Source organism: Hippopotamus amphibius, chromosome 6 (assembly GCF_030028045.1).
Source record: "Hippopotamus amphibius kiboko isolate mHipAmp2 chromosome 6, mHipAmp2.hap2, whole genome shotgun sequence".
Classification (NCBI taxonomy): Eukaryota; Metazoa; Chordata; class Mammalia; order Artiodactyla; family Hippopotamidae; genus Hippopotamus; species Hippopotamus amphibius.
In genome coordinates this window covers 170,495,455-170,520,185 of record NC_080191.1, presented here as the reverse complement: position 1 = coordinate 170,520,185, position 24,731 = coordinate 170,495,455, and the positions used below count along the sequence as shown (strand labels likewise).

General features: G+C 46.5%; 2 protein-coding genes across 5 annotated transcripts in view; one reads left to right on the top strand and one right to left on the bottom strand.

Moving 5' to 3' along the window:
- Positions 1-826: 826 nt before the first annotated feature.
- On the top strand, positions 827-17,687 carry SLC51A (solute carrier family 51 subunit alpha). Its single transcript, XM_057738074.1, has 9 exons — positions 827-864; positions 1,478-1,572; positions 12,280-12,434; positions 13,437-13,510; positions 13,926-14,084; positions 14,621-14,732; positions 15,004-15,150; positions 16,680-16,785; positions 17,318-17,687. The coding sequence occupies exons 1-9, from the start codon at positions 827-829 to the stop codon at positions 17,452-17,454; spliced, it is 1,023 nt and encodes a 340-aa protein (XP_057594057.1). The 3' UTR covers positions 17,455-17,687.
- A 476-nt stretch (positions 17,688-18,163) lies between these two features.
- PCYT1A (phosphate cytidylyltransferase 1A, choline) overlaps positions 18,164-24,731 on the bottom strand; it is a 62,168-nt gene continuing 55,600 nt past the window's right edge. For all 4 annotated transcript variants that reach the window (XM_057738071.1, XM_057738072.1, XM_057738073.1 and 1 more), the window contains 2 exons: positions 23,111-23,299; positions 18,164-22,234 (listed from right to left, as the gene is read on the bottom strand). In XM_057738071.1, the coding sequence (XP_057594054.1) occupies positions 22,028-22,234; positions 23,111-23,299 (396 nt within the window). In that variant the 3' untranslated portion in view covers positions 18,164-22,027. The remainder of the gene's footprint in view (positions 22,235-23,110; positions 23,300-24,731) is intronic.

Here is a 24,731-nt window from a genome sequence, read left to right as displayed (position 1 = left end):
GTCATGCAACTAATTCTAAGGCCCTGCACTGGGAACTTAGGACTACTACGCTTGGCCTTAGATAGGTTTAAATCTATTTGGAGAGAGAAGAGAAATCACCAATTGATAAATAGTTCATAAGCATACAATTTGGCAGTTTTCTAAAATGCCCAGAAATCTCACTCAGTAACTCTGCCTCTTAAATACACCCTCCCCCACCCCCCATCTGCTGCATCTTCAGGGGCTGCTTGGCCGGATGAGCCTGTCATTAGGATGCTGTGGGCTGGCTTTGTCTGGATTTCCCAGCCAGGCCTCCCTTCCACACACCACGCCAATAGCACCACCACCGTCAAGGCCTCAGCCCTGACTTCAATCCTCAAGAGGCCTGAGCCTGAGTTCCATCCAGGTTCTGAGGGAGAGAGGGTTGCTTACCAGGGGGTATTGCGGGGAGGACTGAGGATTTTGCCTCCACCACTGCCCTAGAAGTCTCCTTAGGAGGGATGTAGGGTGAGGGCGGGCTGGGGGCAAGGGTTGGCCAAATGCATTTGTGGGCGGGAGGAGGGAGGGGCCACCCCGTGGACAGGGAGGAGCCAGGGACCAGGGAACTGAGCCAGCTGGGGGGTCAAATTCCTCCAGGGTGAACTCTGAGATAGGGACCTGTGGGCACAGGAGGCCTGAGGAGGGAGGGAGGAGCCAGAGGGGAAGACCAGCCACTCCACCGACCCACAGCCCAGTCCTGCAGGCAGCAGAGCCGGCAGGAGCTGCTTCCCCCAGGGCCCCGACCTGCCCATCCCTCCTTGGCCCTCAGTGCCTTCCAGGAAGGGAAGCCGGAGAGAAAAAGACGACGATGGAGCCAGGCTGGCCTCAGATAAAGCTGGATCCCAGGTGAGCGAGGGAGGCAGGCCCCGAGCCAGGAGCCAGTTGCTAAGCAGTGGGGGCTCCGCTCATGCTGGCCTGTCCCTGCCTCCCCCTCAGGACCCCTTGGCCCCCAGCACACAGGATGAGACAGGACTGAGAGTGCTCTGGCCACCCCAGAAGGTCCTTAGGGACACTGTGGGGTCGGGCGACGGCGTGACCCCCCAGAGCCTTGGCTTTGGCCCCCAACCAGGGCAAAAACGATGCCAGAGGTGGGGGCAATGGGAGGCATGCCCAGAGCCCTGACCCGATGGGGACCCACTCCTAGTGCTCAGGGTCCGCTCGTGCTCTGGGACCCTGCTCTTCACCCCCAGCCAAGCCCTGGGCTGCTGCCCCAGGGGAAGCGGAGAAAACGGACGGCGGGCACCGCAGCCAGACCTGCCCACGGCCCAGACAGCAGCCTGCCTCACACAGTGGCCCCGGCCAACCCTCCATCCCCTCTGAGAATCAGGGCCTTGAGGGGAGATGAACAAGTTCCCTGAGCCCAGGAGTGTGTGAGGGAATGGCAAGTTGCTGGTGTCCCCTCTGCTACCCTCCTCCCCCCAAGTCCCCATGTTCTGAACACAGCCTGGTATCTCTCCAGGTACACGGCAGATCTTCTGGAGGTGCTGAAAACCAATTACAGCATTTCCTCTGCCTGCTTCTCTTACCCTCCCACTGCAGCCCAACTTCTGAGAGGTGAGTCTGGGACCCTCCACAGAAGGAAGTGAAAGGAGGAAAAAAATGAGCATCCCAGGGGAAGTCAGAGCAGCCGAGAGGAGCTGAGGAGAGGGGGTCCTGAGCTGGCCAGCCTGGAGGGCCTGGGAGGGTGGCTGGCCCAGTGCCTGTCCATCCCGGCAAAAACCTGGAGAAGAACAGCTCTTGGAGGAGACAAAAGGCCCACAGAGAGGCATGACGGTGTGGCTGGAGACACGCCTGCAGGTTGGGCCTCGCCAATTCAAACGGGGGACACTGGTCTGGAGCATTTTCCAGACCCCAGGGCCATCCAGGGACTCAAGTTTGTGCCCAAAGCCCCACAGAATCCCCTTGAGGCGTGCACAACAGCCTCCTTGGGAAAGGGTCTGTACAATTCTAGAGGGGTGGTTATTATCAGTAATGTTCTTAAAACTTAGGTGAACCTGTAAAAGGATTCTGACCGTGCTGGCCAACCAGATCCGATTACTGAATTGCTTTTGAAAGTGAAAGGCAGAGGATGGGACTCTGTCTATTCCCCGGACACCTAAACCATGACAATCAAATGACGCTAGCATCTTGAAAGCAAGTGTGGCTCACATCCACATTTTATTTTGTTTTCCTACTGCATGAATAACTACCTCTTAGACATCAATGAACAGAAGTCTGTATCTCGATGGCATCCTTAAATGCTTTTCCCAGCCTCCTTCCTGATGTTGTCACCTCAAGGAGTAGACTCTTTCTAAACAGCAGGATGTGGTCAGTGTGCACTAGGAGGGAGACATGGGCATGTCCTAGGACAGTGTTCAGCCTCGTTTCAGATGCTTTGAACCAGAGTGAATACCAACTGCCAGAGAAGCCTTGTAGCTGCTCTACAGTTCATGCCAGTAAGCAGATGCTATATCCACCTCCAGGGACTTCTTGTTCAGAGAGTGCAGCTGGTGGTACAAGTGACAACACACTAGTATTGTCAACCAGAGGTAATTTTGTCCCATAGGAGAGTTTTGGCAACATCTGGAGGCAGTTTCAGTTGCCACAGCTAGAAGGTGCTACTAACATCTAGTGGGTAGAGGTCAGGGATGTTGCCCTGGAAACAAAGGAAAGTACCCACAACAAGGAATTATCTGGGCCAACGTGTCAATAGTGCTGAGATTGGGAAACCCTTCCTCTCACAATGAAAATGGATCTCACATTACTTTGCTACAAAATGTGCAAATAGAAGCACCAAGGATGTTCAAAGCAGGGAGACCATGCTGGGTCTGGTAGTCTGGGTTGCTGCCTGGTTCCCAGGTGGAACTGCTGGAGGTGGGGGGCAGCTGGAGAGTGGAGAGCGGTGGTGGGCACTGCTGGGGTTGGGGTGGAGAAGAATGAGCAGGCAGGCTCTCCAGACACTGAGGAACTGGAACTGGCAGGAGTCAAGGTTACTGGTGGGGAAGCAGGGGGCAACGAGGGCTGGGCAGGAAAGGTGGGGCCTGGTGAGTGTCAGGCAGAGGAGCTGTACTTTATCCTGCAGGCAGAAGGAGCGGACAAGGCTCTGAGATTGGGAGGGGCTGCATAGCGTTTCAGGATCATTAATCAGGGATCAAGATAGACTTTGGGGAAGAAGAGCCTTGAGAAGCACGGGTATAAATGGGAGGTTATTGCCCCAGCCCAGCAGGAAGGGCAAAAGCCTGAGCCGGAGCAGTGTCAGAGAAAGGAAGGGAAGATTGGGAAATACAAGCAATCCAAAGAAAGAGCAGGCAATCTGGTAAATATTTAGACAAGGTAGGTGAAGGAAAAGGTAACTCTAATGATGACTCAGAATCTGGACAGTGGTGATGACCCTGACAGAAATCGGAGAGTCACGAAGAGGTGCCCATTGGAGGATGTGGTGCAACCCCGTCCTCCTTCATGTATAAACTTTGTTATTCCTTAAGTGCCATTTAAGAATGAACTATTCTGGAAGAACTATTGAATCTTTCAATAATCTATTTTTGAAATGCCTCTGATATGATTGCAATTATAATCCCTACAGGATTTTTTTTTAAGGAACTGATCCAAACATTTATTTGTGAGGGCCAAGAAAAGCCAAGACAATTTTGAAAAAGAGTAAGGAAGGTATGTGCCCTGCCAGATATTAAGGGTTATACATAACCAGACCAGAGTAATTAAAGCAATAATGTAATAACTGCAACCACACAACTCAGATTGGGACTTGAACTCACTGTCTTTTTTTCTTTTTCTTTTTCTTTGGCCGCACTGAGTGGCATGCGGGATCATACCCGTGCCCCTGCAGTGGAAGCATGGAGTCTCAACCACTACACCTGCAGGGAAGTCCCCCACTGTCTTTTTTTTTTTTTTTTTTTTTGGGCACATGGGCTTAGTTGCTCCATGGCATGTGGGATCTTCCTGGAGCTGGGATTGAACCCGTGACCTCTGCATTGTCAGGTGGATTCTTAACCACTGCGCCACCTAGGAAGCCCCCCCCCCCCCCCCCACTGTCTTTTAATTGAAATCTCACACCTGGTCTCAGGACTTACTGAAGCCCAGGTTCTTTATGCCTCAGCACAGAAGAAATTCAGTGAGAGGCAAAGTGATAGGTAAGAAGTAGATTTATTGACAGAGTGTGAGCCATCTCAAAAGGCAAGAGGCCCTGAAATATGGGGTGCTTAATTTTTATGGGCTGGATAATTTTATAGGCTAATGAGTGGGAGGATTATTCCAACTATTTTGGAGAAGGGGGAGAGATTTCCAGGGATTGGGCCACTGCCCACTTTTTGAACTTTTATGATTGGCCTCAGTCATAGCACCTATGGGTGTGTCATTTAGCATATGCTAATATATTACAATCTGCGTATAATGAGGCTCAAGGTCCACTGAAAGTCAAATCTTATGCCATCTTGGACCTAGTTCGTTCTAACTAATTTATGTCATATCCACAAGAGCTATGTCATTTTTTAGAGGTTATGCCCTGTCCCCTTCCCTCTTGTTTCACAAGGGGCCTGACAAGCAGAAAAATGAAATAGGAGAGAGGGCCTAGAAATAGACCCATGGCCACTTGGGGACTTGCTATATGAAAGGATGCTATACACATCAGCAGGGCAGGATGGACTCTTCGAGAAGAGATGCCAGACAATTGCCAGTCCCTATGGTAAATAAATGAAAATGAAAATAGCTCCAATATAGCTTTAATCCAGATAGATTAAGTACATGTAATGTAAAACGCAAACATTTTTAGAGAAGAAAATATGGAAAGATATCCTTATGGTTGGAAGTGGAGAATAATTTCTAAAATAAAACACAAGAAAGCACAAATGATCATGAAGATTGACTACATAAAGCAAACAAACTTCTGCACAACTAAAAACACTATAAACAATGTTAAAAGCCAAACCAAAGACTGGGAGTAGATATTTTCAAGCCTTATCACCAACAAAGGATGATTAGTCAGTATAAGAAAAATTATCCAATAAAAATTGGATAAAATAGGGACTTTCCTGGTGGTGCAGTGGTTAAGACTCAGCACTCCCAATGCAGGGGGCCCAGGTTTGACCCCTGGTCAGGGAACTAGATCCCACATGCATGCCACAACTAAGAGTTCACATGCCACAACTAAGGAGGCTGAGAGCTGCAACTAAGGAGCCCATGTGCCACAACAAAGGAGCTGGCAAGCTGCAACGAAGACCCAGTGCAACCAAATAAATAAAATAAATATTTTAAAAATTGGATAAAATAGAGGATCACACAGTTCATACTAGAAAAGGAAACCTAAACGGCCAATAAATGTACAAAAAAGATTATCTGTTTTGCTGGGAAGTAGGGAACCTCAAATTAAACAATGAAATATCATTTTACTACTCTCTCAAAGACGAAAATTAAACGTCTGATAACCCCAAGTGATGGTGAGTTTAAGGTGGACTGTGGACTCACAGACTGCTGGTGGGAGTACGAATTGGTATAACCACTTTGAAGAGTAATTAGATACCTCGACCACTGAGGGTTCTCATCTCCTACAACCCAGCAATCCTAAGTGTTTGAATACCGGCGCTTTCCTACACATGCCAAGGACACACATCTAAAAACGCTTATGGTGGTATCTGTTTGTCACAATGGGTGTAACAACCACCATGAAACAACGCTGAGTGGAAGGGCATTTCACAGGATAATGCCATTTATGTAGATGTTTTAAATTTAAAGCAATATAATATATTGAGGATGTACATATATTGTGAAAAATTAAAACATACAGGAAAAGATACACACCAACTTCAGAATACTAGTTAGCCCTGGAAGGCGAGGTAGGGGAAAGGATCCAGGAGGTCTTCAAGTACAGGGGCCTTCAAGTACGTCTGTAATGTTTTATTTTTCTAGGAGTAACTTTTGAAGCAAAATTGGCAATATCATAACACTTTAAAATGGATTATGGATATATTGTTTGTTCTATTACTATCTTTATTTTTTAAATCTTTATACTTTAAAAAATAAATTATAAAAATCATTTTTGACAGGCTGTGATGAAATGTTAGGTGAAAAAGACAATGCAAAATTTTACGGTATGATTGCAGTAATACAATAAGTATACACGTTAACCAGGATATTTTTTTAAAGCTACTTTTTACTGAGCAAATACTACATTCCATGCTAAGAGGTTTAATTGGAAGATAGATAACCTGCCCAAGATTACAGAGCAAGGAGTAAATGGAATTTTACTTTGAACTCAGAGCCTGAGCTCTTTACCTCCATGGAAATAAATACACAAAAATGAACACAAGTGTTGGTTAGGAACTAGCTAGGATTATGGTGACACTCTATTTTCAAAGTTTTAATGTTCTTATATTGTTTCCATTATTTAAAAAAGTAATCTTCACTGTTACAGATACAGTGGGAAATTTGCTACTTGCTAAAGGTATCATTGTTTGCAAAGGGGCAGTTAGATAAGCATTTCCCAAAGTGTGTTCCTTGGAATACTAATCCCAAGGAGTGCTCCATGAAAACAGAGCCTGTAGAATGCCAAGTTTTGTAAAAGCTATACTCTGTAACCTCCTTTTGGAAATTAACAATATAAATCAGATTTAAAACGTGGTATATTCTGCAGGAAAGACATATGTTTAACATTGTCTAAAGTGTTTCCAAAAATCCTTGAGCCATCCGATGCTTTTGTTCCATAATACCTATCAAGGTCAGAAAAGTAGATAGAGGACAAGCTTCTAAGGAGATACACGAGTTTGAGGTAGAGTGCTGGTGTCGGGCTGTGGATGCTAAGTCCTCTCTCTTGGCTTTTGCACTGTGGAGGTGGGTCCAGAGCCTGTAGATACTGCAAGTATGAGAAAGAATAGCGCGCCAAAGCCCGCAGATACAAGAAACCGGAAAAGCACTTCCATGTTGAACCGCTGGAGTGTGTCTCACCACCACCTTCACCACCTTCATCAACCTTGAGGGCTGCATTTGATTGCTTACGTCACCGCACATTTCTTCCCATGGCTGTGTGAACACACACCAAGAGGCAGCCTGTGTGATGGTGAAGAGAATGGGCCTAGGGTCAGGAACCCCTGGGTTTAAATCCCAGCTCCGTCAGCCCCAAGCTGCATGATCATGGTGAGGTGCTCAACTCTCTAAGCCTAGTTTTCTGAAAAAGCCTATAAAGTGGAGATGACAGTAAGGATTCTCATGGAGTCATTTCTTTCATTCAACACATAGTCACAGTTACTGTTCCATGCGGTCGGAGATAGAACTGAAAGCAAAGCTGACAAAGCCCCTGCCTTCACAGTCCCTGCCATCACTCCGATGCGGACAGACAATAAACAAGTAAATAAACGTGTGAATAACCTCACTGTGGGGGCAGCTTGGGGGAGGAGGAGTAACACCACACTGGACACGCAAGGGAGGCTGCTTGAGGAGGAGCATTTGAGCAGAGAGCTCAGTGATGAGAAGGAACCAGCCACAGGAGCTCAGGGAGAAACACTGAACAGACAGGAGCCGAGTACGATAAAGTCCTGGAGGTGGCAACGGCTCAGGTGTTTTTTGGGAGGCCGAGGAGTGGTTGGGAAATCCTAAACCTCAGTAAACAGAAGAGGCGAGATGCAGTGACTGAGTCTGGAGAACACAGGGTGTGGGAGAGAATGAGGAATCAATAGAGGAGACCTAGGGTCAGAGGCCAGGAGAGGAACAGGGAGAACTGTGGTTCTGGGAGTCAAGAGGAGGGGGATTTTCAAGGAGGGGGAACAGTCAAGGACAGTGAAGACTTGGAAAGGCTCTGACTTGATGGCTTCTGGAAGGGCTGTTTCCACGCTCAGCTCTCAGTGAGCTGATGAGGACAAGAGTCAAGTAGGGCACGGGGGAATCCTGCAAGGAGAGGCCTCCAGTGGTACTCCCTTTCCCAACAACGGACATTGGTTTTTAGAAATCTACTGAGTTAATTTTGGTTTCTGCCTATCTGCACTTTATATTTTGTCTGTATTTTTTTTAAATAATTAATTAATTAATTGGCTGCATAGGGTCTGCATTGCTGCACTCTAGTTGCGGTGAGTGGGGGCTACTCTTTGTTGCGGTGCACGGGCTTCTCACTGCAGTGGCTTCTCTTGTGTGGAGCATGGGCTCTAGGCATGCAGGCTTCAGTAGTTGTGGCACATGGGCTCAATAGTTGTGGCTCATGGGCTCTAGAGCACAGGCTCAGTAGCTGTGGAGCACAGGCTTAGTTGCTACGGGGCATGTGGGATCTTCCTGGAGCAGGGATCGAACCCATGTCCCCTGCAATGGCAAGTGGATTCTTAGCCACTGTGCCACCAGGGAAGTCCCCTAGGCAATGATTTTTTAATGTTTTTATTTTATCAGAGTAACACATGAACATGGTTAAAAATTTAAATAGTGCAAAAGGCTTACTACTGAAAATCAACAACCCCCTGTTCTATTTACCTTTTTTAAATTTTTATTTATTTTTTATTTTTTTGGCCATGCCTGTGCAGCATGCAGGACCTTAGTTCCCTGGCCAGGGATCAAACCGCGCCCCCTGCAGTTAAACTACTGGGTCCTAACCCCTGGACTGCCACGGAATTCCCTGTGCTAATTTTGCATTCTGCTTTGTTCACATAAAGATTTGTTTGTTTCAGGTATAATTACATGCAGTAAAGGGCATGACTTTAAGTTTATAATTTGATGGACTTTTACCTACGTGTACATCTGTGAAGCCACCACCCAGACCAAGAAATAGAACACTTCCAGCCTTCAGTAGAGTCTCTCGTACTCGCCCCAGTTAATATTTGTCCAAAGACCATTATTCTAGCCTCTGCACCTCTGTAGATGAGTTTTCCCTGTCCTTCAATTCATACAAACAAAATCAAAGAGTATGTACTCTTCTGTCTGGCTTCCTTCACTCATCATTATGTTTTTAAGATTAATCTGTTTGGTTGCGTGTATCAGGAGCTTCTTCTTGTTTGCTGCTGTGTGATATTTGATTGTGGGAATATATCACAATGAATTTATCTGTATTTTTGTTGAAGAACATGTGGGCTGTTTCCCATTTGGGCAATTATGAACAATGCCGCTCTGAACATTCTTTTGGTGATGAAAGGCACTCGTGTCTATTAACTATATTTCCAGGAGCGGAATGTCTGTGTCATAGGGCAGGTACATGTTAAGCTTTAATAGATACTACCAACTCCCAACAGCAATGTGCGAGAGCTCTGGTTGTTGCTTGTCCTCACAGAGGTGGGTGTGTAATGGCATCTCACATTTGTATTTCCACAATGACTGTTAATATTTAGCACCTTGTTATGCTTCTTGAACATTTGGATATCTTCTTTTGAAAAGCTACTATTTAGGTCTTTTTTCATTTTTAAATACCCTGTTCTTTTTTTCACTGATAGGAATCCCTTATATACTGTGTGTATGAGTCTTTCGTTGGGTATTTGTATTGCAAATATCTTCTCTCAGCCTCAGGCGTGCCTCTTTGTTCTTTTAACAATTTCCTTTGACAAATGGAAATTCTTAATTTTAAGGAAGTCCCATTTATCATTTTTTTCTTTATGATTATTTAGTGCTTTTGTGTCTGATTTTAAAAAGACCTTTGCCTAGCTCAAAGTCATTAAGATATACTTCTCTGTTCTAAAAACTTTACTGTTTTAACTTTCACATTTAGGCATTTTTGTATGATGTGAGGGAGGGGGTCAGTGTTCTTTTTATCACTTTGCATACTAAATAATATGCAATTAACCCAGCACTTTCTTGAAAAAAAAATCCTTTCCCCCAAATTGTAGCGGAGCCTTTGTCATAAATCAGATGACCATAAATGTGTGGATCTGTTAATAAGTTTTTCTGTTTTTTTTAAAACTGAGTTTAATAAGTTTTTTAAAAATATTATTACCTAGTCTTTGCAAAGATTTTTTATGGTATGCACAAATTTTTCATGCCTGCATAATATTCTGTTGAGTAGTTTATGTAATAATTTCAGTATTGTTGGACATTCAAGTTTTTTTAAATTTAGGGCTATTAATCAATAATATTATAAACATTAGCTTTAGATAAAACAAAAAAATAATATATTATTTTTATATTGCTCTTCTCTGACTACTAGGCAGGTTGACTATTTTCCCACATCCTGCACTATGTTAGCATCATTTTCCTGTTTGCAAGAGTCTTCTGTTTTTATTTTCTTTATTAATAAAAATCTTAAACTTACATACACATTTATCAAAAATGCTTTCCCCCAGTCTGTTTGCTGCCTATATTTTTTTAACATTCAGAAATTTAAACTCTTTATATCAAATTTGACCGTTGTTCTTTGTGATTTCTTGGATTACACCTAAGCTTAGGTAGGTCTTCCCGCTCCAAAATTTTGATGAAAATACAATTCTCTCTTTTTTTTTCCTTCTCTCAGTTTCCCCGGTTTGATTTTAAAGTTTTATCTCTTTAATCTATCTAGAATTATTTTGATATATGGAAGGCAATATGTGAATCTCATGATAAAACAATCATAACTGTTTTAAATCCACATTTTTATTGTATAAGGGTAAAAGTGTGTCCAAAAAATCCGCCTCCGTGATGTTTATATTTTTTAAGTTTCAAGGAAGGAGGGTAAAGTCTCTTTTTCATAAAGGACTGCAACAAGGTGTTTTTTTGTTTTTTGTTTGTTTTGTTTCCTTAACGTTTAACACTTGCAGGGCCTGCTGGAGCCATGTCTGTAGAGGTAATTGAGAAAGAGGCAAAGAGCTAAGCAGCCACAGCCATGCCAAGCCAGCATTTGGTCACCCAGAGGGCTGGATCCTAATTAAGTGCAGGGAGGCGGAGGCAGGGGCGGGGAGGAGCGAAGAAAAATAGCACAGTCCTGTCGTTTGAGGCCTGTCATAGAAGGAAAACCTTACCATGGACTTCAGAAGTGCAACTTGGGAGCTGGACTCCAAGGGCCACCTTCCCCGTGGCAGGTCCTCTGGGTTGATCACAGACCTCACTGTGCTCAGAGGTAAAGGGCCTCTTGGATAAAGCAAATAGAAACAGAGAGAAAAACATCTGCCCTGAAATAAGAACAACCAAGATCAACATATTTTTTTGACACATTCACGTTTGTCCTGGTTGCTGCTCGTGCTGCCGCCAGGTCTGACGGACCCGGACGACAGCTCAGGTCTTACTAGGCTCTGGACTCCTTCCTCCCTGTTCTGGTGTCAGCAGTAATATCTCTGCCTGAGCCGCCCTCAGTCACCAAAACATAGCGCAGACCAGCCTATACTTTCCTCATACTTTACTCCCAATGCAACAGGACAGTGGCCTGCACTCTGAGCGTCTTCCCCCGCTTCCTCTGTCATCTAGCCAGTTAAGAGGCTGAAAGGAAAGAGCCTGCCAACTAGGTAAGAGACTTAGAGAAATGAGGGTCTGAGCTTAGTCACGGAGGACACAGAAAGCTTTGTTTAAAACTAACTGTTGCATTGATTAAAACATGTTCCAAGACAAATGCTGTGACCATATTAGTGTCTTCCTGTTAACGGTGGTGAGGCCGGAGGAGCGTCACTGGTGTTTGGTAAAATGTCTGTTAGCCTCTCACCGTTATCAGGTGAGCTTGTTTAAAACATAGATTACTGGGTCCATTCCAGGTCTGCTGGAACAGCATCTATGAGGGTAGGGCCGGGACAGCTACATCTTAACAACTCCTCAAATGATTTCAATCAACACTAAAGAGAGCTACTGGACCACATTTAATGTAAGACAAGTGTGAGGCCAACATGGGTCAAATGTCCTTGGAGTCTTTACTTGTTTCCATTTCTTTTGTTAAGGTCCCTTCCCGTGTCCCAGTTTTGTGACATAATTTTTGAAATCAAATTTAAACAGCTCTAAAGTATATCAAGAGTTATATTCTGCTTTCATTATAATGTTAATTGGTCCCTGTCTGCTAGCAAAACACCTGACACTGAAATAGAAAAGTGAATAGGCCCTGTTGACCTCCTAATTTAGAATTTCAGCTAATTATGTACCAGTTTGTTCTGTGTCTATATCCTGGTTCAGGTAAGCCTTACCACACCTAGAATTATCTGGTTTATTCTCTCATGCATGCAGAAGAATGACTATTTCTTAGTCACATGTTGGCTACTCTAGGTCTAAGAAAAAGCCCATCTTCCGCATGAAGGGGCACCTAGACCAGTAACGCTAGACACGGGAAAGCAATTTAGATCCGCGTGAGGAAGCCCACGTCTTCTGCTCCTCAGTCCTGGTCTTCAGCTCAGGGGAGTCTGCCCTCTCCTCCCACTCCAGCACTGGGGCCTGTGGAAATTTCCCTGACGGCCATCATGACCTTGCTTGCCCTGGGCTCCATCGCCATCTTCCTGGAGGACGCCGTCTACATTTACAAGAATACCCGCTGCCCCATCAAGAGGAAGACTTTGCTCTGGAGCAGCTCTGCACCCACGGTGAGGGCGGTGCTGCCTTTTGGGAGGGATGGAGAGGAGATGGGGTCCACCTCGAGATTCCTTTTATTTATTTTTTTAATATTTTACTTTTTTTTTGGCACACGGGCTCAGTTGCTCCGCGGCATGTGGGATCTTCCTGGAGCTGGGATCGAACCCGTGACCTCTGCATTGGCAGGCGGATTCTTAACCACTGCGCCACCTAGGAAGCCCTCGAGATTCCTTTAAACCCAACAGTTCGAGCTGCCTTCCTCTACCCCCTTAGGGTGGGGCTTTTAGTCTGATAGCGGCAGTCAGGCCCCATGCTTGGAAGGTCCGCAGGCAGTGGGATGGAGTGTTTGAAATCCGAGAGCCACAGAAGCAGCTGGAGAAGGCTCTCAGGCCCCCAGCAGCTCTGCTCCCACTCCCCTGCTACAGTGTTGCGAGCCCCCTGCCGGTACAGACCCACGTCCTGTTCCTCAGAGGCGAGAAGGGAGAGTTTTTCCCACGGGGTCGTGCTCACGCTGCCCCTACGTTGTAGGTCCTCCTAACTCCCCCCACAGCCGTTAGCTAGGGCTGCGGCACGCTCCCAGGCCATAAGATGGGACTTCCCTTTCCCTGTGGTAAGCTGTGTCTCTTTGGGGTGAAGAACAAAGCCCTTGAGGTCCTCTCCTGCCAGATGACATCTGCTTGGGCCATCTCAAGACGTCAGAGATGCTCTAATCACATCTTAAAGACAAATGGACCTCCTGCTACCCCAGCAATAGAGGTTGGGATAGTCTTCAGAAGAGCCCCTGACTGAAGGTGACCTGCTGTCCCAAACCCTAGACGAGGAATGAACTGACAGCTGAATTAAAAAAAATTTTTTTTCAGTGGGTGGATTTAACTAGTTATTTTTCCAGCGGGTCACTTTTACGTAATGGTGCCTCAAATGTTTAGGCTTTGCTTCCTTGAGCCCTTGCCACAAACGCTGAGCACAAGGTCTCCTTCCTCGCCCCGACCAGCTCCTTGCTCTTCTCCACGCAGATAGTGCCTGTGTTCTGCTGCTTCGGTCTCTGGATCCCTCGCGCCCTCACGCTCGTGGAAATGGCCATAACCGCGTGAGTGTCCTGGCCTGCCCCCGGCTGAAATGGGTATCCTGGGATCCCCCTCTGCTCCCCGCCACCTCAGGACTCCAGAGTCCGTGTCTTCTTTCATCCCCTATCCTTCATAAATCCCTGCAAACCACGGGTCACAAACCGAGCCCTTTCCAACTTGTCTCTCCAACTTCTAGTTCATCCTCAGGCACCGTTTCCGCCCCACAGCCTGAGATGGCCCTCTTCCCACCCTGTCCTCTCGCGCGCGTCCCCTTGGGTCCCACGCTCAAAACGCCTACCCCCGCCTGACCCCCTCCGGAAGCCCCACTGCTCCCGGCCCCTCTGCGGTCTGTCGTCCTTGGGCAGCAAGGGGTGTCGGGTCGGCTGCTGTCGCCTTCCTCTCCGTGCGCCCTCAGGCCCCGCTCTCCCCCGACTCCAGGTTTTACGCGGTGTGCTTTTACCTGCTGATGCAGGTCATCGTGCAGGGCTTCGGCGGGAAGCAGGCGGTGCTGAGGACGCTGCAGGACACCCCGATCAGGATCCACACAGGCCCCTGCTGCTGCTGCTGCCCCTGCTGCCCGCGGCTCACCCTCACCAGGTGCGGCGGCCCCTTCCCGCGCTCGCCCCGGAGCCCCTGCGGGCTCCCGCGGCCCCGCCGCAAGCCTCCTGGAGCGGGGCGCGTGCGGAACACAGCCAGGGACGAGAGGGCAGGCATCCCCCAAAGGGGGCCCACGCACAGAGCCCCCACGCAGGGGCAGGGGGAGCAGAGGAAGGAGGACTCTGAAGTCCCCATCCCTTAAGCTCACTGTCCCCTAGAGACGTCACCACACAGAGCAACCTGGACGTCGGGCTGCTTACTTTCCCCGCCCATCCATTTCGGTGGATGAGGTTGGGGTCAACACTCGGATAGCGCTTGCTCAAAAGGCAGCATCTGGTCTGAGGGTGAGTGCGAGGCAATAAGAAGGGCTCCCAGTGCTCTCAGCATTCCGGCTTCTTCCCAAGTCCCCATCCGTGGCCATGCTGGTGTCTATGGTGGTGGCCAAGTCTCGGCCCAGGAGCCAGTGAGGGAGCTGGAAGCTCTTCTTGGGGTGGGTGGTGTGTGGGTCCATGTTCCTAACCCTCTTCCCACTTCAGGAAAAAGCTTCAGCTGCTGATGTTTGGCCCCTTCCAGTATGCCTTCTTCAAGATAACACTGAGCCTGGCGGGCCTGTTTCTTGTCCCTGACGGCATCTATAACCCAGCAGACGTAAGTCAGGAGTAAGGGGCGGCAGAGGCCAAGATTCATGAATACCTTTGAGCTCGAGAAGGACTAGCTGGAGCCAGTACCCCCTGATTAAGGGTCCCGGGGATGGGGCAGCCCCAGGGACAGGGTGGCTGTGGAAAAGCAGAGGCTCGGGGACTCTGATGAGGAGAGAAGAGATGGGAAGAAGCCAAGGCTTTGGGGCTTCTCACGTTTCCCACCGTGGGAGAGAAGAGGGGCTTGCTCCCTCACTGACTGCTGTCTGGCCTGCCACCAGATTTCCGAGGAGAGCACCGCTCTGTGGATCAACACTTTCCTCGGCGTGTCCACCCTGTCAGCTCTGTGGGCCCTTGGCATTCTCTTCCGTCAAGCCAGGCTGCACCTGGGCGAGCAGAACATAGGAGCCAAATTTGCTCTGTTCCAGGTAACTACAGCCTGGGAGGGAAAAGACGGTTGACAACCAGCCACAAATAATAGGGGGCAGGAGCCGGGACCAAGAAGGGCTACAGGTGGGTCTGGGAACCTTCGTTGAGCCCTGGGTTTCCTCTGAGATTTGGAAAGGAACCCTTGCCCTTTCCCAGTTTCTGCTGTAATAGTTTCCTAGGGTTGCTGTAGCAAAATATCAGAAACTGGGTGGCTTAAAACAACAGAAATTTACTGTCTCACCATTCTGGAGGCTAGATGTCCAAAATGAAGCTGTCAGGGGCCCACGTTCCCTCTGAAAACTGTCGGGGAGGACCCTTCCTTGACTATTCCTGGCTTCCTATGGTTTACAGCAATCCTTGGCATCCTTGGCACATCCCATGGCATTCTCCCCTCATGGGTCTGTGTCTCGTCTCTTTTCTTATGAGGACATCCGTCATATTGGAATAAGGACCCACCCTACTCCAGTGCGACCTCATCTTAACCAATTACATCTAATTAGTTACCAAAACAATGATGCTCTTTCCAAACAGGGTCACATTCTGAGGTGTGGGGGTTAGGACTTCAGTGTATCTTTTGGGGGGACACCATGCAACCCGTAACACGTGTGTTACCAAACCTTACATCCTTATACCTTTGTTCTTTTCTTTTCTTTACTACCCATGACTTCAAAAAAACCCTGCAATTCATCACCGCCAGAAACATCAGCATTATCACGGCCACAACTATGAACTACCTATACCACCTACCAGGCACTTTTCATACATTCATCACATTTAAACTCACTATCATCTTCAGAGTCATTATTATTTCTATTTTGCAAATGAGAAAACTGAGATGTTATGGGACTTGCTCAAAGGTACATAAGGGATGGGACTGGAATTAACCCTAGACCTATCCATTCCCAAACCCACATCTCTTCTCATCACCCTGCCTCTTCATCTTCACATCTTTCTGAGAATTCTCTCAAAGGCACGTTTGTCCACTTTGTCCACTTTGCATTCACTAAGCCCAGAGATAACCTGGGCTTTCCACCAAATGCAAGGACTTCTAGGCCAACAGTGCTTCTCTTGTCTCTCCACTCTTCCTGTCTCCTTGCTGGGCCCTTCTCCTACTCCCAAGGCACAATAACTTCTTTACAGTTTACAGAGTGATTTCACATAAATCCTCATTTGATCTAAGCAGGTGCTGCTTACAGGCACACAGTAGGTAGAACTGGAGGGTCTACAGGAGGACAGAGGACAGAAGAGCCTAAAATGGAGTAAGGGACTGAAGGGGCACACAAAGGATCTGGACCCCAGAAACACACAGGGTCAGGCCACAGAGTAAACGCCCTGGGACTGCCGAGCCCGCCTACGATTACTATGGGGAAGCCTAGAGAAGCCAAGTCTGCCCTGAAGAGGCTGCGCTTCAGAAAAGTGCACTCAGAGAGGGCAAGTACTACGACACAGTTCAAGCCCAGCAGGGGGCCAGCCAGCCTCAGCGCCAGGGACGGAGCCCCCACCCTCACGTCTCTGTTCTGCTCTGCAGATGCTCCTTATTCTGACTGCCCTGCAGCCTTCCATCTTCTCAGTCTTGGCCAACGGCGGGCAGATTGCTTGTTCGCCTCCCTACTCTTCTAAAATCAGGTCTCAAGGTGAGCACATAGGAGCTCCTATTCTATTCCGGGATGGGCGAGGAGGGGAGGTCAGGGAGGCGAGGACCTTAGAATAGAAGTTGGGCCAGCCAACCTTGGAATACTCAGAATGTTCTTCTCAAGAGTCCTGAGAAAGGAACCTCCAAGAAATCTAGCAGAGGCTGCAAGGAGACTATAGCCTCTCTGATCACACAGAGGAGAGCTGCAATCCCACAGCTTGGGGCCAGCCCTGATGGCCAACCCAGGAAGCCACGGGTTCAACCCCCAGCTCCTGAAAGAAGAATGGGTGTGGTTAGCAAGCAGAAGGTCATGCTGATAAAACATGCAAAAGAAATGTTTAACGCTGGCCTCAAATTGCAGGAGATAGAGAGCCAAGTTCTGGTTCTGGCTCTACTATTAACCTGCTGTGTTACTTGTGACAATATGTCTAGGTACTGGTTTGAGGATAAATTGGGGGAAGTGCCAGGGCTGCTGGGGGGATGCCACCTCTGTAAGTCAGCATAACCTACATTACGTTTCACCCACGCTGCAGTGATGAACTGCCACCTCCTCATCCCGGAGAGTTTTCTGATAACGGTGCTGACGCGAATATACTACCGAAGGAAAGACGACAAGGTTGGATATGAACCTTTCTCTTCTCCAGACCTGGATTTGAACCTCCAAGCCTGAGGTGGACGATGAGAGGGACACTGTACTCATTAGATAGGCACAAGATTTCTTTACTGTTCCTCAATCTTGACCAAATGGGGATGGATTCCATGGTCAGCACAAGCTGGCAAATGACGTACCCTTGACTAGAGATGAATGTGAAGTATGCAACAGTATGAAATTGTTTTGGATCTTGCCTGAGGAAGATATCTTAAGTTCTATAATAAACAAACAGGATGGAGTCTGATGTCCTACAACTGGGCGCGTTGCCTCTGTGGGTGCCACTATTAACCCATAAGCCTGTATATTAAAAGGCTACTCTGAGCTTTCCCAAAGCAAACGAAAAGGGGAAGAGTATTTGATAGTTTTACTGGTGTAATAAAAGGAATAAAACTCAGCCAGGCAAAACAGTATGAGCCCAAAGTCTCAAAGAAACCAGGCTTCTGAAGAACAGATGAAAGGTGTTCTTTCCCTTACAGATGTGTCAGGTGGGCACTGATGACATTAGACCTGGGGGATCTGGTTCAGCCTCCCTCTGTGGGACAACGGCTTTTTGAGTCTTTTGTACCAAGCTGCAAAAGGAATGCCAATAACATGGTCAGGGAGCGATTCTGAGACAATTAGGATGCAAAAGCAAAGGAACTGATGGCACGGGTAACAGCCCCAAATACAATAAAACATATCACACACATGTATACCAAGTGAAAAACACAGAAAATGGAACATTAGGTAAAAATCACTTTGCCTTTATTTGGCTAATGACAAAAGCCAAAATAACTGAACAATTGAATAACACTCAGACAGGAAAACAATATACTCAACAGCAATGGAGGAAAACGCCCCTGTGGACACTGGCACTAGTGATGGGGCCAACATTCAGGCCCAGGCCAGTGTTTCTTTCCAACACTCCTTCTGTTCAGGATCCTCAATACAAAACAACTCAACCAATCAGGTCTCTGTGTTCAAAGCAGGCAGTGCCTCCCTAAGGGTGGGAAAGCCCGCCTGAAAGCTAAAAACAACACAACTGGAGTCATCCTAATGTTAAACCAAGGATTTTTGTTTTCTACCCCAATCTGAGTACTAACATTAAACTTTGGCAGACAGAGTATCTTCCTTCTTTCTTTTAAAGAAAATTAACATTTAATAGTATTATCCCAAGAACATATTCTACTTATTTGGAAAAATAATAGCTAGGGACTACTCTTTATCCCATGACAATCTACTCTGTGAGAGAAAACAAGAACAATCATTGAATGACCTTGAAAAATATAATTTTAAAAATACTTATATTGGTAAGGTTAAAAAAAATACCATTAGTTAAAAACATTGTTAAGGGAGCGCTTTCCTACTGGTATTGGTTCCACTTCTGGTGATAGTTTGTGCTAACAGAAAATGTAAAAGCTATGGCTTTTAGGAAATTAAACAAAAGCAGCAAAATATACTTGATTTGGAAAGATTTTAGATATAGGGTCTGAAAACAGGATTAGAAAGGCAATGAGCTCCAGAAAAACAAAAGCTACCCACAGGTCAAGAAAGAGAATAAGAAGCACGGTGAAGAACCACTGTGGAGGGAATATTCTAAGACTGCCTGGACAGCTGTGTGGTCACAAACAAGGAAAACGCAACTCAGGTGCTGCCTAGCAAGTCACTAGTGACCGGACTGGTCAAAAGCTCTCTTGACCTCCCTCAATCTTTTTCTCTCATTCAGGATTTTCAACCTCCTCACATCCCCAACCTTCTTACCCAAGCCTCAGCAAAATAATGGTCTTTGGCTCTAGCTATCAGAAGCAGCTGCAGCAGTACAAATGATCCATTTCTATTCCTCTAAAATTTCAACCTCTATCCCTTAGTGCTACTGAGTCTAGTGTACGAAAAGAACAAACTTTCTGCCCAGCTCATCTCACGGTCACTGATGCAACGGCAGCTCCTCAGCACCGGCCACAGGGCTTCTGTCTCCACACTCCTTCTCTCTTACAGAGAGAGGCTCTGAGGCCAAGCAGCGTTTAAGGCTCTCCCATTCCTGCCACACTTGGCCTATTCAGGCTAACAGCTGTGTGTGTGGCATTCAGGGAAATGGCTAATTAACATTAAAATTAATGTCATAAGTTAATATTAACAATAATATTTAAAGATTTACAGATACATGCACAGTTGTGGAGTGCAAACCTCTAACCTCACTTAATTAGGCACAAATGATTAAACAATGCACTGTCCCAACAGCTTCCTCCACCCACCCAGTCTGGTCTGGCATGTAGGGTCACATTCATCCCAGCGCATCCAGCATGCCACGCCGTGAGATTTTTTGCTTTCGGTCACAATTATTTGAGGATTATACAAGTGTTAGGAGACGGATGCCACAGAGGCTCACCAGAAGGGATGGGAGTTTTCCAAGAACATGTGCACATGCTGGTGCTGGCAGGCTCATGGAGCTTGTCAGCCTAGAGGTCACATTCCAAGGGCAGGACATGCCAGAAGCAGCCCATTTACAGAGCAGAGGAGGAGGACCAAACATGTGGGACCCAGACAGCACACGTGAGGAGTGACTGCAGGGAGGAAAATTACATTCTGGGCACCTCCCTTTCCAAATACACTTGGATAACATGTGTACTTTGAGAGAACACACAGGTGGGCTTCAGTGGTGAGTTCACTGCTTTTCTATTGACAGAAATGGGCAAAATTCCCAAAGAGGGAAGACTGAAGCAGAAAAGTTAAAATATGTGATCATATGAAGCTGGGTAATGTAGGAAAACATTAACTTCAACTGTTCTAGAAAAAGGATTCCAAGCCAAAGCTTGTGTAAACCAGATTCGATAGTAAAAATAGCACTTCGTGAGAAGAGTTAGAAGTGGAATTTTCAAAGGCCATCAGGACAAGAGGCTCCCCCTCTTTGTCCCTCTACTCTGCTGCGCTCTGCCGCTCTGGAGGAGCTGAGTTTTAAGAACCTAGGTAGTCCTGCTGTGCGGGCAGGCAGTGATTCCAGCCACCCACCCTCTGGCAGAAGAGCAGGTGTTACAAGAAAGTGTTTGGGGAGGGGCCCTAGCAGAGGGGCAAGGAAAGACAAGATATGGTTTTCTCAGCTGAAAACACTACAACTCCACCCCCACAAGGGGTATGTATGAGTGACGGGATGGGGCCTGGACATAAACCATTTTCCCCTGAACACAGTTACAGGATTATGACGGATGACCATCTGCTAGGTCGCGTACTGTAGGACACGAGAGGCTTCAAAGGAGCGCGTGCTTAACAGCAAGGGTTAAGCTTCAGCATTCTCTGACATGAAGTTTTAGCAGTGAATCCCCTGGGCAACATAACAAGGGAGGTGCAACAAGGCAGAGGGAGAGGAAGGCAACCTACCACACTCTTGTAATGTGAGCCCTTGCTCAGCGCCTTGCTGGAAGGGCAGTGGATGGGAGTCCCTGCCCGCTCCAACTCCCAGGGGGAAAGAAACACCTCATGGAGCACTGGTTCCAGTCAAGGACACTCTTAAGAGGGAAAGAGGTCAAGATAAGGCTTTAAAAAGGCGTGTGTTTCCTCTGCTTTTGCGCCTATGTTCTGTGCAAATCTCTCTGAACATTCAGTAAGGTTATGAGCAACGTGGATTAACACATCACGTTCACACTGTAGACATTTACAAAGCATCCTCTGTAAAAAGCTAGGTAATGAGGACAGGAGTCGCAGGGCCAGGGACTTACTCCCAGGCGGAAAACTAATCTAAACTGCCTTTGTATAGGGTTGAGTATTGTCCCACTCCCCTCCTCAATCAGAGGAAACCTACAGTGTTCCTCCCTTTAAAGGTAGATCACAGGAAAGAGACTGACAAGAGCTCCCAAATAACTGGGCAACAGAGTTTTCTGAGAAGATGAACACAGCAGGAAAACCTCAGCTGACGCCATGGGGTCTGGTTCCATCCCCATCAGTGCCTTCATGGACCCCACTGGGTCCAACGAGATAACTGCTCAGGGAGTAAGAACAGTTAGACTCGGATCGCCTTCTCTCCATAGCCACAGGGACGCACGTGCCAGCAGCACACGTGGGGGATTTGTGACTGTTACTCAGCGTTTAGCTTCTGTTAAAGGAAAGCACAATTAGGATATTTCCCCTCCAAGTCACCCATCAGCATGGCTCACTGCCTGAAGGACTTGGCAAAACAGTGTGCCTCAGAACAGAAGGCAAACACTATAGTGTATCAGGAAGAAAAGGCCTCTGGGTATCACACCACTTCCTTCTGCCCACTCCTCGGGGGCAAAAAATTAGTTCTACTTACTCCATTTGAAAGACTAATTTTTAAAAAATTAATAAAAATGACCATTTCCCTGTCAAGATCACATGAACATAAACAGTAAAGCAAAGTCCATGGGCAGGGTATATGGGTGCAGAACAGGCTTCTAAGATGTTAGCCTCCTTCTTCGTGGGGGTGGGTGACGTCTCTCGGAGGATAGGCTGTCTGGCCCCCCGTCCTAAGTCCTCTTGCCCCGATTGTCTTTCCTTTGTAGCTGTCCTTAGGTTTCGTGTCGGGATCACAATTTGGAATTCAACAGAGAGCTTCTCAAGGTGGTGGGACAGAGGGAGGGGAGAGGAAAGGAGAGAGGAAAAACTAGTCTTCTTCATCCTCACTGATATCATAGGCTGCAGACTTGTGTCTGGAGAGGTTTCCTGGGGAGGAAGGCGGGGACGTCTTGGCAGAGAAGGGCCACCGGAAAGAGGGAGAAGGGGAGCGTTCACGAGTGGGGCTGCTGCTGGGACTCTGCCTCGGACTGATGGCCTGCAGCATCCGGCCTTTCCCCTCTTTCAGCATATGTTTCTGGGGAGACCAAAAGGAAGCGTTAGAAGGAACCTATGGATCCTACCCAAGCACCACGGCAGGATCTGAGACTGCAAATTACCACGAGTGCCCTCTCCCAGTGTCAAACGTGATCCAGTAAGCCAGAGGAGGAACACAGCTACAATTCTAAGCAATCTCCTCCCCCAAAGCGGTCAGTGCTGCACTATGTACTGAGGGTTCCCACCTGCTATCCACTGTCACCCAATCCTTGACTTCTATGTCAAAGGGATTCTTAAAAGGCTACTTGGTCCGTCGTCTAGGCTCTAGGCAAAAACAAAGGAATTAACTCAGATAAAAGGGCACCTATCCTAGTTTGGGAGTTCTCTGAAAGGAAAACTCCACATTCTCCCTAAATAATCTATTCTGGCATCCAAACACTCTCACAGTCAGATCATTCCTGACATCCTAGGGCTCATCTGCCAATAGCTACACATGCACCCTTTATTTGGCTCGAAAAGACCTTGCTACTCCTCAAGGAGAGAATTCCCACCTTACCCAGCAATCCTGCAGCAGCTGTTTGTCTTTTTACTGTTCTTTGCGCTTTCCTTTCCTTCTGTCTAAAACTATAATGTAGGAGCAAGCTGGGCAAGGCTACTCACTTGTTACCATATTTGGAGGTCGATAAGAGAGCTGGCAAAATTATTTAGGAGAATGTATAACCTCTTTCTGTAGAGATTTTTAAAAACTTTCTGGCAATAGTTGACATATAGTTCTGCCCAATAAGGGGAATAGATTGGAGAACTTCTTAATGTCAATCTCCCTTTCTGCTCAAGGATTCTGTAATTCCTTTCACAGCATGAGAATTCCCCAGATTTTCCCAAATTTCCCTAAATTGTCCAGCAGGAAAGAACATACCAGTGCTCCTTCTGGACCAAACATTTCCAGGAAACTTCCAATGAATTCTCGAGATTTCTCCTCCCATTTCTGAATGAGGTCAATGCTTTTTTCTTCTACCTTCTGAACAAATTCTTTTGACTTTTCCTCCACATCTTTCACTTTCTTCTTTACTTTGTCAACTCGCTCCTGCAAGTGGTATTTCTTCTCCTGGATAAAGAAATAACTGTTTGAGAACTAATACTCACTCTGACCTTCCATACGAAGGGGAAGGGAAAGACTTGGTTTGGCACTCTATCGACACTCCTTTCAGCCTTGAGAATTTCACTTTGATCTATCCCATACTTCTCTACCATAATAACCAATAAGATATGCTCTGGATGGTCATCTTATACAAAAGTGTAGTAATTCTAAGGTTGTAGAGCCCAGGACTAAACTAAATGTATAGGTCAAGCCCAGTAACAGACAGGCATACACCAAATGAAGTTAGATTTTTTTAAAGACAAAACATAAACTTGGAAGATAAACATGCCCAACAAAACCCAAACCCCATTCTAGATGGAGATGCTCAGGGAGAGCAACAAGATCACTGCACACTACTGCCAACAATAAGCCAACTGTAACAGCTTGAAAAAGGAAATAGTGGACCTTTTACTTAAGTAATTCATTTATTGTACTGAATTTTTCTTCCTCCATCACTGGCTTATTCTATGATTACAGAGGAGTTGTTTTTTTATTTTTTAATATTTGGAGGTCTGTTTGCTCATTTGCAAAATAAGGATGATACTCTTTGGTCCTACAGGTTTCCCTAAAGCTAAGGGAAAATGGTATGAACCCTCCCAAAGAGAAGCGAGGGGAGGAGTCTGTAGCCAAATGAAAAGTATTCTCATTCCCAGATCATAAAGGGGAAGGAGGGTATGTTTAGGATTTTTAAACACCTGAAAATAGATCCTGCGGTATAGAAACAGCTAGGCTGTTAACAATAGCTAGGGTTTCCCTGCACAGACAGATCATATTTAGATGAAACCATTCCACCTATTCATAATTCACAGAGCTGGGAGCGAGTGAGGGAGTATGGTAAACTACTTTATGCAGAAGATACAGTTAGCAGCTTTCTTCTTCTTTTTAAATCAGCTTTACTGAGGTATAATTTATATACAAAACGAACAGCAGTTTGTTTCTAAAGGGCAATATTAAGCTAAGATAAACTTGCTTTCATAAATCAAATTTTAAAAGTTAGGTCCATGTGCCTTGAGAAACTGCATGCAAAATGTTGTATTGCTATCCACACAGGGAGAGGACCCATCTGTAGCTTTCATCAGATTTGCAAAGACCATCCAATCAAAACAAAAAAAAAAAGTAAGAACCACTGTTTTAAATATATTTAATATGAATACTGTACTTTGTATGTTACACATTCTTATATTTAATCGGCTGTATGTCCTTATATCAACGTGTTGATATTAGACCATAAAGGCAGAAAATGCCTTTGTTTATAGAATAGATACATCCATATGCTCTTTGTAAAGAGCCTGGCATAGTGTTATGTGCAAAGAGGAATCCCTTGAGCTTTTGGAGGCGACAATAACAGCAGAGTGAAAAGCAAGCTTAACTTCGATGAAGTGAGAGGCAGCATGCCCTA

Bases quoted from the DNA above. Each gene is read 5' to 3' on its own strand.
- SLC51A (XM_057738074.1), top strand. From the start codon at position 827: ATGGAGCCAGGCTGGCCTCAGATAAAGCTGGATCCCAG. The intron at 14,085-14,620 runs GTGCGGCGGCCC...TTCCCACTTCAG, and splicing joins CCGCGGCTCACCCTCACCAG to GAAAAAGCTTCAGCTGCTGA. The intron at 14,733-15,003 runs GTAAGTCAGGAG...GCCTGCCACCAG, and splicing joins GCATCTATAACCCAGCAGAC to ATTTCCGAGGAGAGCACCGC.